Source organism: Oryx dammah, unplaced genomic scaffold (genome assembly GCF_014754425.2).
Source record: "Oryx dammah isolate SB20612 unplaced genomic scaffold, SCBI_Odam_1.1 HiC_scaffold_22, whole genome shotgun sequence".
Classification (NCBI taxonomy): Eukaryota; Metazoa; Chordata; class Mammalia; order Artiodactyla; family Bovidae; genus Oryx; species Oryx dammah.
The window spans coordinates 40559154-40575885 of record NW_024070206.1 but is presented as its reverse complement, the minus strand read 5'-3'; the positions used below and the strand labels follow the sequence as shown (position 1 = coordinate 40575885).

General features: G+C 35.7%; 1 protein-coding gene across 2 annotated transcripts in view; it reads left to right on the top strand.

Annotated features, from left to right (window-relative positions):
* RPRD1A (regulation of nuclear pre-mRNA domain containing 1A) overlaps positions 1 to 16732 on the top strand; it is a 69175-nt gene that overhangs the window by 22311 nt on the left and 30132 nt on the right. Inside the window, exons 2-7 of one of the 2 annotated variants that reach the window (XM_040264871.1) lie at positions 5176 to 5305; positions 8090 to 8196; positions 8276 to 8373; positions 10695 to 10821; positions 10928 to 11103; positions 12426 to 15645. In XM_040264871.1, coding sequence (XP_040120805.1) covers positions 5176 to 5305; positions 8090 to 8196; positions 8276 to 8373; positions 10695 to 10821; positions 10928 to 11103; positions 12426 to 12545 — 758 coding nt within the window. In that variant the 3' untranslated portion in view covers positions 12546 to 15645. Of the gene's footprint in view, positions 1 to 5175; positions 5306 to 8089; positions 8197 to 8275; positions 8374 to 10694; positions 10822 to 10927; positions 11104 to 12425; positions 15646 to 16732 lie in introns of those variants that run through there. The other variant, XM_040264870.1, reaches the window with a different exon arrangement.

Genomic DNA, 16732 nt, shown 5'->3' with positions numbered 1-16732 from the left:
CTGTGCTTGGTCTTCATTGCTCTGCAGCCTTTTCTCTAGTTGCAGCAAGCAGGGGCTACTCCGTAGTCGCTGTGCTTGGACTTCTCATTGCGGCGGGTTCTCCTGTTGCAGAGCATGGGCTCTCCAGTACGTGCTCAGTAGTTGCGGCACTTGGGCCCAGGAGTAGTTGCGGCTCCCAGGCTCATAGCTGTGGTGCTCGGGCTAAGTTGCTTTGAGGCTTGTGGGCTCTTCCTGGATCAGGGATCAACCCTGTGTCTCCTGCATTGACAGGCGCGTTCTTTATACCACTGAGCCACCAGGAAAGCCCTCTTTGTGCATTACTGTGTAACTATTTCTTACTTGTGTGATGGACTGAACTTGCTTTACCCTTTTTTGAGGTGTATGCTCAACTTTTTAGGTAATACTATGTTTTCACAGATTAGCTCTCAGAATTTAATTATTATTTGTTTTGATGTACCTGTTCATATACAAGGGCCCTGGACAAAGGGCTGTGCTTAGTACCTGTGTGTGTGTGTGTGCGCATGCTCAGTCACATCCAACTCTCTGCCCCCCATAGACTGTAGACCACCAGGCTCCTCTGTCCTTGGGATTTTACAAGTAGGAATACTGGATTAGGTTGCCATTTCCTTCTCCAAGGGATCTTTGTGACCTAGTGATTGAACCCATGTCTCCTGCATCTCCATGAATTTTTTACCACTGCGCCACCTGCATCATGGGGAATGCCAGGCAGGATGAAGCACAAGCTGGAATCAAGATTGCCAGGAGAAATATCAGTAACCTCAGATCCGCAGACGACACCACCCTTATGGCAGAAAGCAAAGAAGAATACTTTCTTGACGAAAGTGAGAGAGGAGAGTCAAAAAGTTGACTTAAAACTCAACATTTAAAAAACTTAAGATCATATTATCCAGTCCCATGACTTCATGGCAAATAGATGGGGAAATAATGGAAACAGTGAGGGATTTTCTTTTGGGGGGCTCCAAAATCACTGCAGAAGTGACTGCAGCCATGAAATTAAAAGACTCTTGCTCCTTGGAAGAAAGGCTCTGACTAACCTAGACAGCATATTAAGAAGCAGAGACATTACTTTGCCAACAAAGGTCCATCTAGTCAAAGCTATGGTTTTTCCAGTGGTCATGTATGGTTGTGCGAGTTGGAGTATGAAGAAAGCTGAGCGCCGAAGAATTGATGCTTTTGAAGTGTGGTGTTGGAGAAGACTCTTCAGAGTCCCTTGGACTGCAAGGAGATCCAACCAGTCCATCCTAGAGGAAATCAGTCCTGAATATTCATTGGAAGGACTGATGCTGAAGCTGAAACTCCAATACTTTGGCCACATGATGCAAAGAACTGACTCATTTGAAAAGACCCTGATGGCTAGGAAAGATTGAAGGCAGGAGGAGAAGGGGACGACAGAGGATGAGATGGTTGGATGGCATCACTGACGCAATGGACATGAGTTTGGGCAAACTGCTGGAGTTGGTGATTGACAGGGAAACTTGGCGTGCTACAGTCCATGGGATTGCAAAAAGTCGGATCCAACAGAGCAACTGAACTGAACTGTGGCCACCTGGGAAGGTTTATGCTTAGTACCTACAGGAGCTTAAAATTTTGTTTGGTGAGGTGAGATATAAGAAAATGATTTCTCACAATATGTTGACTGGTCCTTATTTGGCTTATACTTCACTGGTACAAACATAGTAGGGCACACACAGACTAAGTGAAGTGAGGTGAAAGTCACTCAGTCGTACCTGACTCTTTGCAACCCCATGGACTACAGAGTCCATGGATTTTTCCATGCCAGGATACTGGAGTGGGTAGGCTAACTGGGATATAATACTGAGTTTATGGTTGCTGTCAGTGTTGGTGTCATATATCAGTGGAGAGAGAATTTTCAAAAAAAAGAACTCACGTAGTCACATGACCTATCTTGTGCCAGATTTTATGTTGCAAAGTCCTGATTGAACAGGAAAGATTATTTTTGGTCTGAACCCAGCATGGCACACAGCAAATGTTAAATCAAACACGAGTTAAATTGAATGGAAGACTGGGAAAATCGGTGTCTTTACAGGGAGCCCTATGAACAGTAAAAACATAGGAATTGATTAGGTCAGACCCATTATTTAGCCTTATATTCTGTTGCCAGTAGAGTTGTTTCTTTAAGAAGTTATGAAATGGCTTGTTTGCCCTTGTTGTTAGCTTTGCGTGTTTTAGAAACAATTTATGGATCTGTTATTTACAAAAAAATTTATTTGAAAATAATGTGATTTCTTCTGGAATTGCTTGTAATTTGTTCCATTAGTTCATTATTTGTTCTACATAAAGTTTTAAATGGCAGTACATTTTTTTTCCCTGAAAATCTGGAGAAGGGTATAATTTATGGCAGTTTCTAGGTATTTCTCATATTTTGGTGTGGTTTCCACAAGGGAAAAAATGAAAATAATGTCTTGGTATTTGGACCCCATACTATAAAGTTGTGCTCCTGGTACAGAGTTTGTATTTTGGAATATACTGGGAAACATAAGTTGAAATCTTGTAAATTTTTTCTTTAGTGTACATTGCAGAAAATGACTCTGAATTATTTTCAAGAGGTTAGTCACAAATTTTAAAAACTAAAATATATACTTTAAAATTTTGTGGTAAAATAAACATAAAATTGAACACTTTAATCATTTTTAAGTGTGAAGTTTTAGTGGTATTAAGTATATTTATACTGTTGTGCAACTGTCATTAACATACATCTCTAGAACTCTTTTCCTCTTATAAAATTGGTACTCTATCCCCATTAAACAGTAATTCTCCAGATCTCCGTCTTCTTAGCCCTGACAGCCACCGTTCTGCTTTGTCTGTGAATGTGACTGTTCTAGTACCTGGTATGAATGCAGTCATACAGTGTATGTCTTTTTGTGGCAGGCTTGTTTACTTAACATAACGTCCTCTGTGTGTGCTTAGTCGCTCAGTCGTGTCTGACTCTTTGCGACCCTGTGGACGTTAGCCCACCAGGCTCCACTGTCCATGGGGATTCTCCGGGCAAGAATCCTGGAGTGGGTTGCCATGCCCTTCTCCAGGGGATCGTCCCAACTCAGGGATGGAACCCGCGTCTCAGGCGTTGCAGGCGGATTCTTTACTGTCTGAGCATTGTAGCTTGTGTCAGAATGTTCTTTCTTTTTCAGACCGAGTAGTAGTCTATTCGTATTTATTTACCACGTTGTGCTTATCCATTCATCTATTGACAGACATTTGGATTATTTCACCTTTTAGCTGTTGTGAATAATACTGTTAACATTCTGAAACATTTTGGTTGAGTTGCTATTAAATCTTCTCAAAAAGTCATACCCACTTGCATTTATCACAGGAGGCATAGTCCAGTTGTTAATGTTAAGAGGAAATCCTTTGGAGTTGGACTTTTGGAATTCAAATCATGACTGATCCCTAACTGGCTATTTCACTGTGGGCAGATAACCTTTTTGATGTCTGTTTTTGTTCAACTGCCAAATGCAAATAATAATGATACCTTACATTATTTGGATTAAATTAGGTTATATATATATAAAGTGCTAAGAACAAATTTGAGTATTTAAATTCTTTTTGATGTCAAGAATGCAAATACTTGGATTAATACTTTTAATATTTAGATTAAGGCCTTTTCTTTGTGCGAGGTTTTCTGTGGGCAAAGGTTAGGATTTTTTTTTTTTAACAGATAAGGTTGAATACTGGAAATTTACTATTATAATCTTCACAGGAAAGGGTCTTGGTATCTTAATCAGTTGTCCTCTGTGGTTTAGCTGACCAGACAAGAGCCAGAAGAATCAGAAGTTAGTCTCTGTTATTGCCATCTCTCCCTTTATCTTCATTCTGTGCCAGCAACTTTCAAAAGCCCAGTAATTGGTAGACTGCAACTTTAGACAGGCAAACCAGGTTATGTAGTCAATGGGCACTACAGGTTTGTAAAGTCTGATCAGTTGTGACTCAATATTTTACAGTCTCTAAAAGAAAAATGTGAACTCAAAAGTGGCTTAAATTTTAAATTAAACACTCATATCTTGAGGACTAAATGCTGTCTGCCCAAATATTTGCCTTAAATCCAATAACCTGGCCCCCGTGAATAGTACACTGGATTATCAGTCCTTAGAGTAAGCTCCTACACCAGCATAATGTGGATGTCACAAAGTATGCTGTTTGTGAATATAATTGTACAACTTCGAATGATTCCAATTCTAGTAAATACTTCTGTGAAAATAGTATAAAAGGTTGTGTTCAACTAATTTTTCCACATATATATCTATATGAATTTTAAGTTATATTCAGTACTTTTATGCCACTTAACATTTAATCAGTAATAATGTATTCTGGTTAGATTATTGAAATCTTGTCTGCTCTTTTAGGAGGATAATCATACCCACAGAATGTGAGTAGGGGTGTATTTTTGTCAAGATGCATCAGTTATTTAAGGCCGTGTAATCCAGAGCGGGGGGACATCTAAACTCTGTCCACTTGGTTTCTCTAACATGCACTCTGTTAGCTTGACAAATATTTATTTAGTAACTGAAATAAATCTGTAATTGATCAAAGTAATGCCTCTTTCAACCTGTCTTACATTTTGTTCTCTTTTGTTTCTTGGTAACTTAATGATTGATTTTTAAATGAATATATGTATTGTCAATAAAGTAGTCATAAATTCAGTTAAGATTTAAGGTACCATTTTAATAACATGACGAATCACCATCTTATTTTAAGTGAGGTTTTTCACTGTATTTTATGTAGTATTTAATAGTTTTAATAAAATTTAGTGCAGAATAGTCACAGAAATACATTTTTACACAGATGTGATGATTTCCATGTATAAAAATTTGTAACTAATGATAATACTACCAATCAAAGATAAGTGGTTTAGATGACTTAGTAAACCTGTAAGGAAATATTTTATTGGCTACCTCTGCCTCATGAGTTCTCTTTTTTCTCTCATGTGAGTGATCTTCAGAAACAATAGTTATCCTTTAAAGAATATTGACTTGCTTTGCTGAATTTAGCAGTAGAATGAGAAGCTAAGGTTGAACCTAATATACAAAGGCTAGTAAGTTTGTTGTAGTTCTCAAACTGCTTAATTTCAGGTATTGAGAAAGTTTGTCTCAGTTTAAGTTGAGGGTATTTTAATTAGATTTTTTTTTTTTTTTCCAGCCAAACCGAACAGGAAGCTTACTTTTCTCTACCTAGCTAATGATGTCATTCAAAACAGCAAAAGGAAGGGGCCAGAGTTTACAAAAGATTTTGCACCCGTTATAGTGGAGGCTTTTAAGCATGTTTCAAGGTATGATCATTGTTTTGGCTACTAGGTAATCTGTTATAAATGTCTAATATGTCCTTTTGCTAAAACTTCTCTTAAGACATTACAATAAAAAAATAAGCTGTATTTCTTTGAAGTTTTCATTTGAGAAGACTTACCAATGATGGCATTTATAAATGTGTTAAATACTTGTATGAAGGAAAAGGTTTTGCTCAGGTGGACATTTGGAGTTCACCTGTTTCTTAAGTGACCAAAAGCAACTGCCATATTGAAATGAAGTTTATTAAGAATGAATAAGTGTGTTGAATTGAAAATTTGTGTGCTTATAATGATCAATCTTCCAACTAATATTTCTGGAAAAACTTACCCCTTTCTGTCGTATTGCATATAATGATTTTCTGGTGTGGGTATATGTCACAACATTTTTAAATGCTTTGATAATACAGAATATTTAAAATAATCACAAACCTGTTGAAAATTTTGCTATAGAAAAATTCTGAAGGTAGAAGTCTGTGCTTTTAAAATGCTTATTTCCAAATATTATGTGCAAATATTTGGTAGATTACTTTGTAAACATTGGGGTAGGCAGTTACATCAGCCTAATTTGTAGAATTCAGTGGTGAATGATGATCTGTGTTGAATGAATGATTTAAGGATGAAACTATATTCACCATATGCCCTGAAGTTTAGTCACAGCAGATGTATTTTTTAAAAGAATTACAGAGTGTGAAACACTGCCGTATGTTGCTTTCTTAAATTAATATTATTTATCCTTCAATTTAGATACTGTCTATTACCATCTTTTCAGGTGCTGGTGTTTCTTAGAATTCAGTCCAAGGCCTCCTGGTGTCATATTCATTACTAGCCCTCTGGGTGATTTCATACATTTCATATGTTTAGTTATTATCCACACCCTAAAAGCTGATAATCTTTGCTCCAGTGCAGTGTTTTTCCTTTTAGTCTTGTAGGTATATCCAGTTGCCTATTGATTTCTAGTTGTATGCTTCCACACATCTGAGACTTAACTATGTCTGTTATTGAATTTACAATATCCTTCCTCCCTGTCAAACTTGCTCCTTCTCTAGGTTCACTTTCTTGATGAATGGCAACTTATCTATCCTGATGCCCCTGTGAGAAATTAGGTGTTATCGTGAACTCTCTGTGATACCCGTGATTTATAGTATATCCGCTGTCCTTTCTCCTTCACTCGCTGTATCCCATATAGTACATATAGTTCTCTTGGTTCTTAGACTTCCTGTCATTCCAGTTACCATAATGTCATTTTTGTATAATTGCAGTACCCTCCAGTATTGTTTAATCCATCTAGGAAACTGTAGCCATAGTTGTAGAACTGACTATAACAGTCTTTTGTCTTTGAGTGGTTCTCGTTTCTCTAGAGATCAGGTCGGAAGTGCTGAGTAAAGCTTCAGGTGTTCCTCCCTGGCCCAGTGTACTTCTTCAGACTCCTGCTCACATTTCTCCACCTCCTCACCCCCCCTCACCCCCCCCACACACTATAGTTTATGTAGTTTAAGTTAACTGACCTTTTAGTTCTTTCTGGCTTGGGCTTTTTTTAATTTATTGCCTCTTCCTAAAATTCCATAAAATATTTATTGGCCATCTACTTTGTGCTGGTCAGTGAGGATACGTGAATGAACTATAAAGTTCTGTTCTAGTGGAGCTTAAATTTCAGTGGGTAACAGAATAATACAACTGAATATATCTAAAAATGTCAAAAAAAAAAGATAAGTACTACGAAGAAACATAAAGCAGGGAAGGAGCTAGAGAGTGTGATGACACGCAGTTATTTCATGAGGTAAGGATTGACAGTTTGGGGGAGCAGAGACTGAAGGGAGGGATAAAACAGGCCATTTGACTATCTAGCAGGGAAGGATCCTGGGTAGAGAAAACTCGAGGCAGACACAGTGAGAGAGCCATGTGCTGGGCATATTTGAGGATCAGCAAGATTTGTATTTAGGAAATGTGGTCTAAGAGGTAGCCAGGAAGTAGAATATGCCCAGTTTGTGGCCCAGGGTAAATAAAGTCTTTGCTTTTTAGTGGTTCTCAGAGGACTGAGAGCAGTATGAAGTGATTTACATTAGTAGAGAATAGGATGAAGGAGTAGAGCCTGGGAAACCAATGAAAAGGCTGTTGCAGAAATCCAGGCAAGAGATGATAGAGGTTCAGTCTCCAGCGGGAGTGGTGAAGGTGGTGGGAAGTGGGTGGGAGTAGGCTGTTTCCCACTTCTGTGTGTCCAGTCTTCAGAATTCAGAATAAACCTATCATTTCTTCAAATACTGTTCCTCCCATACCTTTCCTGATCTCTCTTGAAGTGGGCCATGTCTCTGTGAAACCCAGCTCTAACGCTCTGTTCTCTTTTGTGGCTCTTACAAATCAGAGCTGCCATAAATCTCCATCTGTATCTCCAGTGTTGGAGATCATACATTGGTCAGTAAATATTTGTTAAATAAGCTTCAGAATCACCGATTAGCAGTCTTCCTTAGCTTTATGTTCCACTCCCATGAGGTTAGAGGCACTTTCTTGATGATCCCTTGTCACAAGCACTAGCGCTTTTTCATCATTCTTTTGTAATTTTTTGCTTACTAGTGTGTCTCTAAGTTCTTTAAGGGAAGCAGAGAGTATGTCTGTCTTGGTCACTTCACCCTTGAACTGCTGGTCACATAGTGAAACTCGGTGAACATTTGGGCAGCTTTTTTCAGGGAATGGGTAACCATCATATTTAAAATCACCATTATCTTTGCAGTGGCACTGTGCATTTTACTGTTAATATTTTTATCTTCTCTTTAGTGAAACTGATGAAAGTTGTAAGAAGCACCTTGGAAGAGTGCTATCTATTTGGGAAGAAAGGTCTGTTTATGAAAATGATGTATTAGAACAACTTAAGCAAGCTCTGTGTAAGTATATAATCTTTTATCATTATCTCTTCATTGAAAGGTGTTCTCTCATTAAAAGTCAAATGTTCTTTCAACTCAGATGGTGACAAGAAGCCTAGGAAGCGAACGTATGAGCAGATAAAGGTGGATGAGAATGAAAACTGTTCCTCTCTAGGATCTCCAAGTGAACCACCACAGGTAGCAGTTTTGCTCTGTTGAGGGAGTTATATTTCTAGTATTTCATGTAGCCATCAAGCTTTACTAATTTTGCTATTTTATTTCTGTAAATTGACTTATTATAATTCTGGGTACAGGAAACAAGCTGTGTGAATAAGTCTTATTTTCTGATTAACCACTTAATGTTTAATGTGCGTTGTATATTAGGCAATTATATTTCACATAAAAAGTATTTGATTGCCAGGTATGATTAGATCTGGTGAGATATCTACCATTTCAACAGTTGTTTTTTTTTTAAATAAAATGTAAACTATTTTATTGTTTGATTTAAGTATGCTAAAAATTCCATGCCTAGAGATAAACAATCTTTTAAAGTATTTTTGCTTTTAAACATGTAAAAATGCATGTTAGAGTTAACAAGTATGTATTCATATAGTTCTATGGAACCATATGGAACCATGTAGTTCCATGGTAAAAACAGATGAATTAGAATCATTATCTTAATACTCCGTGTCCTCCCAGGTTGGTACAGTATAGCATTTTCTAACCATCAGATGATTCCAAAAAGACATTTTTACCTTAATTATGTGGACATTGAGTCTTAAAGCTTCCTCCTTCTATGTTTCAAACATATAGGAGGGACAGATAGAATTTTAAAGGAGAAAATGAAGACATAGCCATACTCTTAAAACAAGGTAAATATCTTCATGGGCTGCAAATGGTACAGAAACGTAACTCAGTGTGTGAGCCAGAATGTGGTTCCTGCTGAGCTTTGTCTGGAAGCAGAGGTGGTTTGCAGGAATTAGTATCCTGTAGAGTAATAAGAACTTAAGTGCTCCATGGACTTGGAGACCTGGACTGAAACTCACTCCAAGAACAGTATTTTACTCCAGTTTTAATTAAAGGATCTGACTTTTTCCTATTCTCCCTGATGAAAGAGTAACCTAAGTTGTACTTCTAGGAGTTTCTGACGTGACTCTTCCCTAGTACTTGTTGTATACAGTGCAGTTGCTTTTGGCTTTATAATGACCATTTTCTGGTTAGTTGTATTGCTTAATTCTCAATGGTTCAGAATGGCAAAGATTTCTCTTTATAGGATCTAATCATTTCATTCTCCTCTGTCAGGAAGCTGTTTCCGTTTGCTTTCTTCATGTAGGAGTGTGAAGGTGTAATGAGAGTAGTTTGTAATTAAAGCATGCATACATTCTCAAAACCATAAAGCCAGGTTTCTTCTTAGAAATCCAGAAAATTTTAGAACTTTCTAAGTCTGATTAAAAAATAATAGTAATGTAAGTTATTTGGGGCATCATGAGAAACAAGCTTCCTTGTCATGTCATTGCTGTTAAGCTCACTTTCATTGTAGTGGGGAAATATAACAAAATAATTTTTTTTTAATATTTGGATTTTAAAAACAGTAGTGAATTAAAGGCACACTGGGGATAGTATATTTCTTACTAGGTTCCATTCATTCTAACCTTTGATTATTTGCTGTATGCTAGACCCCAGTAATAACATATTTTGTAAGGGGATAACTTAAAGAAAATTTCGAAACTGGCTGGCAGTGTCATCTGAATATATACAGAGTTAATAATATCCTACACTTTTCATGTATGTGTGTAATTTCTTAGTGTTCCAGAATCTAGGCTTAGAGATGAAAAAAAGTAAAAAAGATGTGGATGGGAATGGAGACTAGGAAAAAGAAAATTTACTCAGTTTTCTTTGGAATAATTTAGGGATGTTAATCAGCAAATACTTGCCCATCCCTCCTAATTACAGCTGGTATGAAAACAGTGCAACAAAAATATTGATGTTAAAATGCTGATTAAGCATTATATAAATATAAGTCACCAGATATATGGAACTTTGTAACATTTTAATGATCTTAGTAACAAACCATAGAATAATTGAAGGTATCATATGTGAACATACATATTCCAAAAGTGCATTTCTCTTATGCTTTAATTACTTCATTGGGAGATGGAATTTGGGGGGCTCTTGTGTGTTATGATAGATGATGATTTGTGTTTTCCACCCCCAATATCTAATTTAATACTAGAAATTCTTATGTAATAGTATAATGATACTACAATGAATATGTCATTCATAAAACTTGTATTCTCCAGGTTGAAGTTACAGCCTGCCTTCCCTCTTCAGTTCAGTTCAGTTCAGTCGCTCAGTCGTGTCTCTTTGTGACCCCTTACCACTGTATATATTTGGCTTACAAATGAATCACATCATTTTAATAGTTGAATAGTCAGATTAAGGAATATGAATGAATTTTAGGTCTTTTATATTTGTTTAAGCTTCACTAATCTTGGTTCTAAAGTTGTATAACTTTTTAGACTCTAGATCTCGTTAGAGCATTGCAAGATCTAGAAAATGCAGCTTCTGGTGATGCAGCAGTTCATCAAAGGATAGCTTCTTTGCCTGTTGAAGTTCAAGAAGTATCCCTTCTAGATAAAATCACAGGTAAGAAGAGCAAGTCTGAGCTGAACTTTTCAGGGGGATAGGGTAAGGAAACAGCATATGGCATTTTTTGTTGTGTAATACTTGTGTTATCCTGTGCTTTTCTTAGATAAAGAATCTGGAGAAAGACTTTCTAAAATGGTAGAGGATGCTTGTATGTTGCTGGCAGACTACAACGGCAGGTTGGCGGCTGAAATAGATGATAGGAAGCAGCTCACTCGAATGTTAGCAGATTTTCTTCGTTGTCAAAAGGAAGCCCTTGCAGAGAAAGAGCATAAATTGGAAGTGCGTAACCTTTTCCTTATTTAGTGCTTGTTTATTAAATTTATTTTTGGTAGGAACTTTAAAATAGCTTAATATTCCTGCACGTTTTGCACTTTTTGAACATAGACCCCCTTAGACAATGGCCCAGGTAAGCTACTCCAATTAAGCTACATTAATTGGTTTTTTACTTGAACCAACTCAGTCTGCCTAAGAAAATTTAGAGATTTGGAATGAGCAAAAATTGGTTGTGTTTTTAAATTACTCATGTGAAATTCCAGTAACAGTAATTCATCTTATGCGTTTAAACCCTTATCCTTAATAACAAAAATAATGGGAAAATAGCAGTTAGTATAAAGTCTGGTCTTAGCTACAGTAAATTATGGTTGGACTTAATTCCTGTTCTGAGTACATGCAGTCTTTTGGGTATACGAAATAAAGACTTTTTGTTAAGGGTATACTGGTCCCCAGTTTCCCTGTTCCTGAGCAGTTTTATCAGTTTTGCTTAGGAAGGTAGTCTTCAGGTTACTTCATTATTCCATTCTTGAATCTTAACGTATTTCTACTCCACACTCGGGTTGGACGCCCCCTTAAGTAGAAGGTTATTGCTTCTTTAAATTGAGAGATGATTGATACTGTTGACAAGAAGTCTGGAGGTACAGGGGTTGAAAGAAGAAACTCAAATTTCCTTTGAGCAGAGTAGTCATTGTCAGGGGTAGGGAATGAACCAGACTTCATTTTATTTAACAGAATCTTTAATTTGATTAGTTCTTGTTAAAATTGTTTGCTGCTATAGTAATTTCTTTTTCTAATAATACATAGAATTTCTAATGTCAAATATCTGGATCCCTTTTTAAAGACAGTCCTCTTTAAATTTCTAGGTATGTTATGATGCTGCATCTGTTAAGTTGCTTTTATTTATTAGAGTTTAGTTCTTGTTTCAGCAGTCCCTAATTGTGCCAAAGATGATTCCCATTGCCACCTGTGATTGCAGTTGACTACGTACCAGCATCAGAGCTCTCCCACCCCGTATTGTCAGCACTGTGTAGCATTACCGTTTTCCAGTCTGCCCCTCCTCTGCTCACACATACACAGTCAAAGCATAGTTGTTGGTATTTTGCTCACCTTTAGAGAGGTTGCCCAGTTTTAGATATAACAGATAGAATTTTCTAAAAAATAAGTTTGATAATTAACTTACCGGTTTTTGATCTTGTGATGGAACCTCAGTCTTAAACACACTGTTACTTGTTTTACTCTTAGCAGAATTAAGGGTAAGTAATGACATGTAATTTTTGTCTCTAGTCTTTGGTATGCTTTGTTTAACTTCTATTGAGCTTCTGTTGCAGGTATTGGACATGGGCGTATCTTCTAATGATGTCATCAACCTTAGCATATTCTTCCTGCTAAAAATAAATATCAAACTCCAAAGCCTGAATTGTCTCATGTTTTTGAAAATTGAAGACTGAAACTTCATTATTCCACTTCATACTGCTTTCCCACTTAAACTGGTTATATATCACTGGTTACAAAATAGCATTTATGTTCAAAATGTATAGAAAAATGATCAGATACCATCCGACCTAACCCCCTCTTATCCCAGTGTCTTCCAGGAAGCCAAATTTCATGACAATTACAGGTAGTGAGGCTGATGATAATAATGGCAGTGAAATTTACCATATGTGAGGTACTATTCTAAGCACTTCACGCATATCAACTAATTTAATCCTGTGTAGCAGGAAACACGAATTTTATAAATAGAGGAAATGAAGGAGATTAAATAATTTGTTTAAGGTTGTAAAGAGGTAGTGAATTGTTTAGAACCCAAGCAATCTGCCTCCAAAATGAAAATTTTGCATCCAGTTTTTGCATCAGTGTAAGATTATAGCAGCAGCTGGTAGTCACTTTTCTCAAAATAAGGTGTTCTAGGAACTTTTTTGTTGTGTTTTAGAATAACTAGATTTTTGTTATCATAAACCACCTAAACTATGTCAGATGTTTCTTAGAAGTAAAAAATATTTAGATTTCTAATAAACTAGGAAGTTGTTTTGTAGCACTCTTTGTAAATTATCATTTATAACTAGGTGATTCTGTTTTCAGAAGATGTGAAAATAATTTGAGTTTTTTAGACATGTTTTGTGCCAAATAGATGGCATTCCTTTGAAGTTGAGGCTGAGTGGTCAGGATTTAGACCATATCAGCAGCACATAGTTTTCACTTGTCAGGCATCCTTGAACATTAAGTGTGATTGACCAGGTATTGACATGTCCGTAATTGCTGTTAAAAAGAAGAGGGGATATAAATTTAAAGTATTGGCTCAGGAATTGGCTGTTTCATATTTCTTAAGGAAGCCAGTATTAAAACATTTGTAATGAATGAAAACATGAAGTGTTTAAAAATTTTTTTGGAAATTATGAATCATTTTTTAAACTTGTAACTATAGCTGGTTATTAAAGCAGGTAACTTTTCTTTTCATGATACAGATGGTATTTAAAGAAACAGGCTTTTATTAAGTACCTATTTATCTCGTGATACATTGATCAATTTTAAATTGGTAGACTTCCATAGAAAATTGGAAATCATGGTTTGATGGCTCTTAAAAGGAGAAATCAAATCACAGTTCCAAGTTTTAGAAGTCAGGGTGGGAAAGCTGTCAGAGAGGGTAGTGTTTATCCTTTGCAGTCTTTTATCAGTATATTCAGATTTACCTGATTTTTTAAAATGAGGGAATAATATTCATGGTATGAATATTATTTGTTTAAGTCTTTCCCTCATGGTGTCAGATTGTACCCATTGAGGTGCTTTTATTAGTTTTGTGCATTACAGCTAGTATTACAGAGGACATCCTGTTAATGCAGGTTTGTTTAGTTGTGCTAGTATATATCTGTAGGATTGAGTCTCAGAAGTAGAATAGAATAGCTGGGTCAAGAAGAGTGACTGGTTAAATGTTGATTTTGCTTTTTTCAACTCCTTGAAGTGTGAGTACATCTTTTCCTGCACAGCCTCATCCAGTACTGAAGTCAGTGATCTTTAAAATTTTTGCATATCTGATACAAAATCAGATGGTCCAGTGGTTAAGACTTAGGAAACTTAGGATCTCACATGCCTCCTGGCCAAAAAAACAAAACAGAAAACAGAAACAATATTGTAACAAATTCAATAAAAACTTAAAAAATGAAACACATAAAAATATTAAAAATTTTTTTATATATCTGATAGGTTAAAAATATTTTTTTGGTTTGCTTAGGTTGGTCATTTTAAAATATTTGTTAGCCACTTCATTTCTGCTAATTTCCTGTATCTCTTTAACTTTGGTTCTAGGTTTATGGTTCCATGACAAATTGTCTTTGCCTTTATAAATTCTAGGCTTTTTGGATATAGTTAGAGGATTGCCTCCTCAATTTTCATAATTATAAAAATACTGTATAAGTTTTCTGTAGTTTTTTTCCTAATAATTTTATCCTATAGGACTTTTTGTTCATGATATATATGATATAGGGATATAACTAACTATTTGAAAGTGATAGTAATTGTCCCCTTGTCATTGATTAATGATTAGTCATCTAATGATAGTCTGTTTTGCTATATTGTAAAATATAATTTTGGTCATATTTATTTCTGTATACATGTATATTTGTGAATGTAGTCATTTTTCTGTTCTGCTGGCCTATTTGTTTTACACATTTAATTACATGGTAGATTTTTGTTTTTTATTACTTTTTGTTATTTTTCTTGTCTAATCTTTTCTAATGATTATTGTGCTTATGAATTCTTCTTCCCTCTTACTATCTTATTTGTATTTGCCTTTATTTATAATTAATATTTCAAATGACATCATCCTAAGTAGATGTTTCTTAAATTTACTTGGCGTTTTCAAGAGTGCTTGCTTTTATAAAATTTTTTGCTTTCCAAAAAGTTTAATTTCCATTTTTTAAAAGTGCATAAAGGTAAATTTTGTTTTGCATGACACATTTAGTGATTAGAAACACTTAAATCTCTCAATATAGGAAATAAGAATATTTTAAATATATAGGACTAAAGATGCAAAATTAAACATTTTAAAATGCTAAAAGTGTTTGCATGTAGCTTTTTGATTGTTATTTACTGATTATCAAATTACAAGTATCATTCAAGGGCATAGTAGTAAGAATATGGAGAACTGCTTATGGAATCTTTAGTTATTTCTTTATACTTTGTCTTTCCATTGACATCATACTGATTTCACTTAAATTTAAAATTAATACGATGGAGCTATATGAATTTTTAAAGAAGCAAATGTTACTAGTGTCTAAAATTAGATTATTTTTTGAGATAAAAATATCATTAAGTTTAAAACTTTGTTATGGTTAATATATCTATTTTTCAAGGATTATGTAATCTTTTAATTATTTCTGATAACTATTCCAGTAAGCTGTTTTCATCATGGGAAAAAAAGCTACATAAGCAAAAGCTTGTTAGCCTTATGTGTTGGGTCCATGTATTTTGTGTGTTATCGTTTTCATGTGATATATGCATCTTATCATGTGACTATTTTCTTTTTTAATGTATGGATATATCTGTTCTTTATGACTAATTGTTTCCATTTGTTTGATACTATAAACAGTATTGCAGTGGACATTATTTTTTCTGGCCATACTGCAAGTCCTGTGGGATCTTAGTTCCCTGACCAGGGATTGAACCCAGGCCCTGAGCAATGAAAGCACTGAGTCCCAGCCACTGGACTTTCAGGGAAAGTGAACATCTCTTTCATTAACTCCCTACTCACTTACCTCTTGTGATAAATTCCTAAAGATGAACTTGCTCATTCATGTTAAAGACTTTCAGTAAGATTATATTAGGTCACTGTCTTTGATGATTCTCAGATAATCGTTAATCTGTACAGGTCTTCTCTTCTGGGCCATGGCTTTTCTCTAGACAAAATGGTTCAAATTTGCTCAGTAGCTAACATAGGACATCTGTGTTCAGAGCAGGGCCTCACTCTTATCTGTGTGACTCGTATCTTCGGCTTTCTTATCCCTCATCTGTTGGCTCTATGGGATGAGTTTTAACAGATTGATGGAAAGATATATCTATTTGGTCTTCATTGTCAAAACAAGGCCCACCATTACATTTCAAGGAGCTTGGTGCCTCAGAGTTCTCAGAATGTCCAAAATTCCTCAGGATGAATTATATTACCCTTGGTCATTATCCCTTGTTTCTTTTTTTTTCTCTTTTCTAAAACTTCCAGGACATCTGTATACTGTGGTTCCTTTTTTTTCCTGGTGGGTTTCTGCCTTGATAGCTTGTTTTATTATTTTAGTGACTTTTGGGGAGGAAGTGGAGTTCAGTTTGTTATGTAAATGGAAGACCTTTTGTGTCTAATTAAATAGAAGTAATAATATATGTTTCATAACTCCTGCCAGACCACACTGATGTCTGTTGCCTCTATTGTTTTAACAGCTGAGGTTCCTGCATCCTCTTTTAACTCTCTGCATCACAGGAGATAGGTTGGTCTTTTAAGAGGAAAACAGGTCTCATCAGACCCCCGTGTAAAACTCTCCAATGCTTCCTATTACACTTTTGGATCTTAGACGCATACATGGCCTGTGAGATGCCTAGTGTCGAGTCTCTGTTAACTTCATCTTGTAACCATCTCAGGGGCATCAGTTTAAGAAGA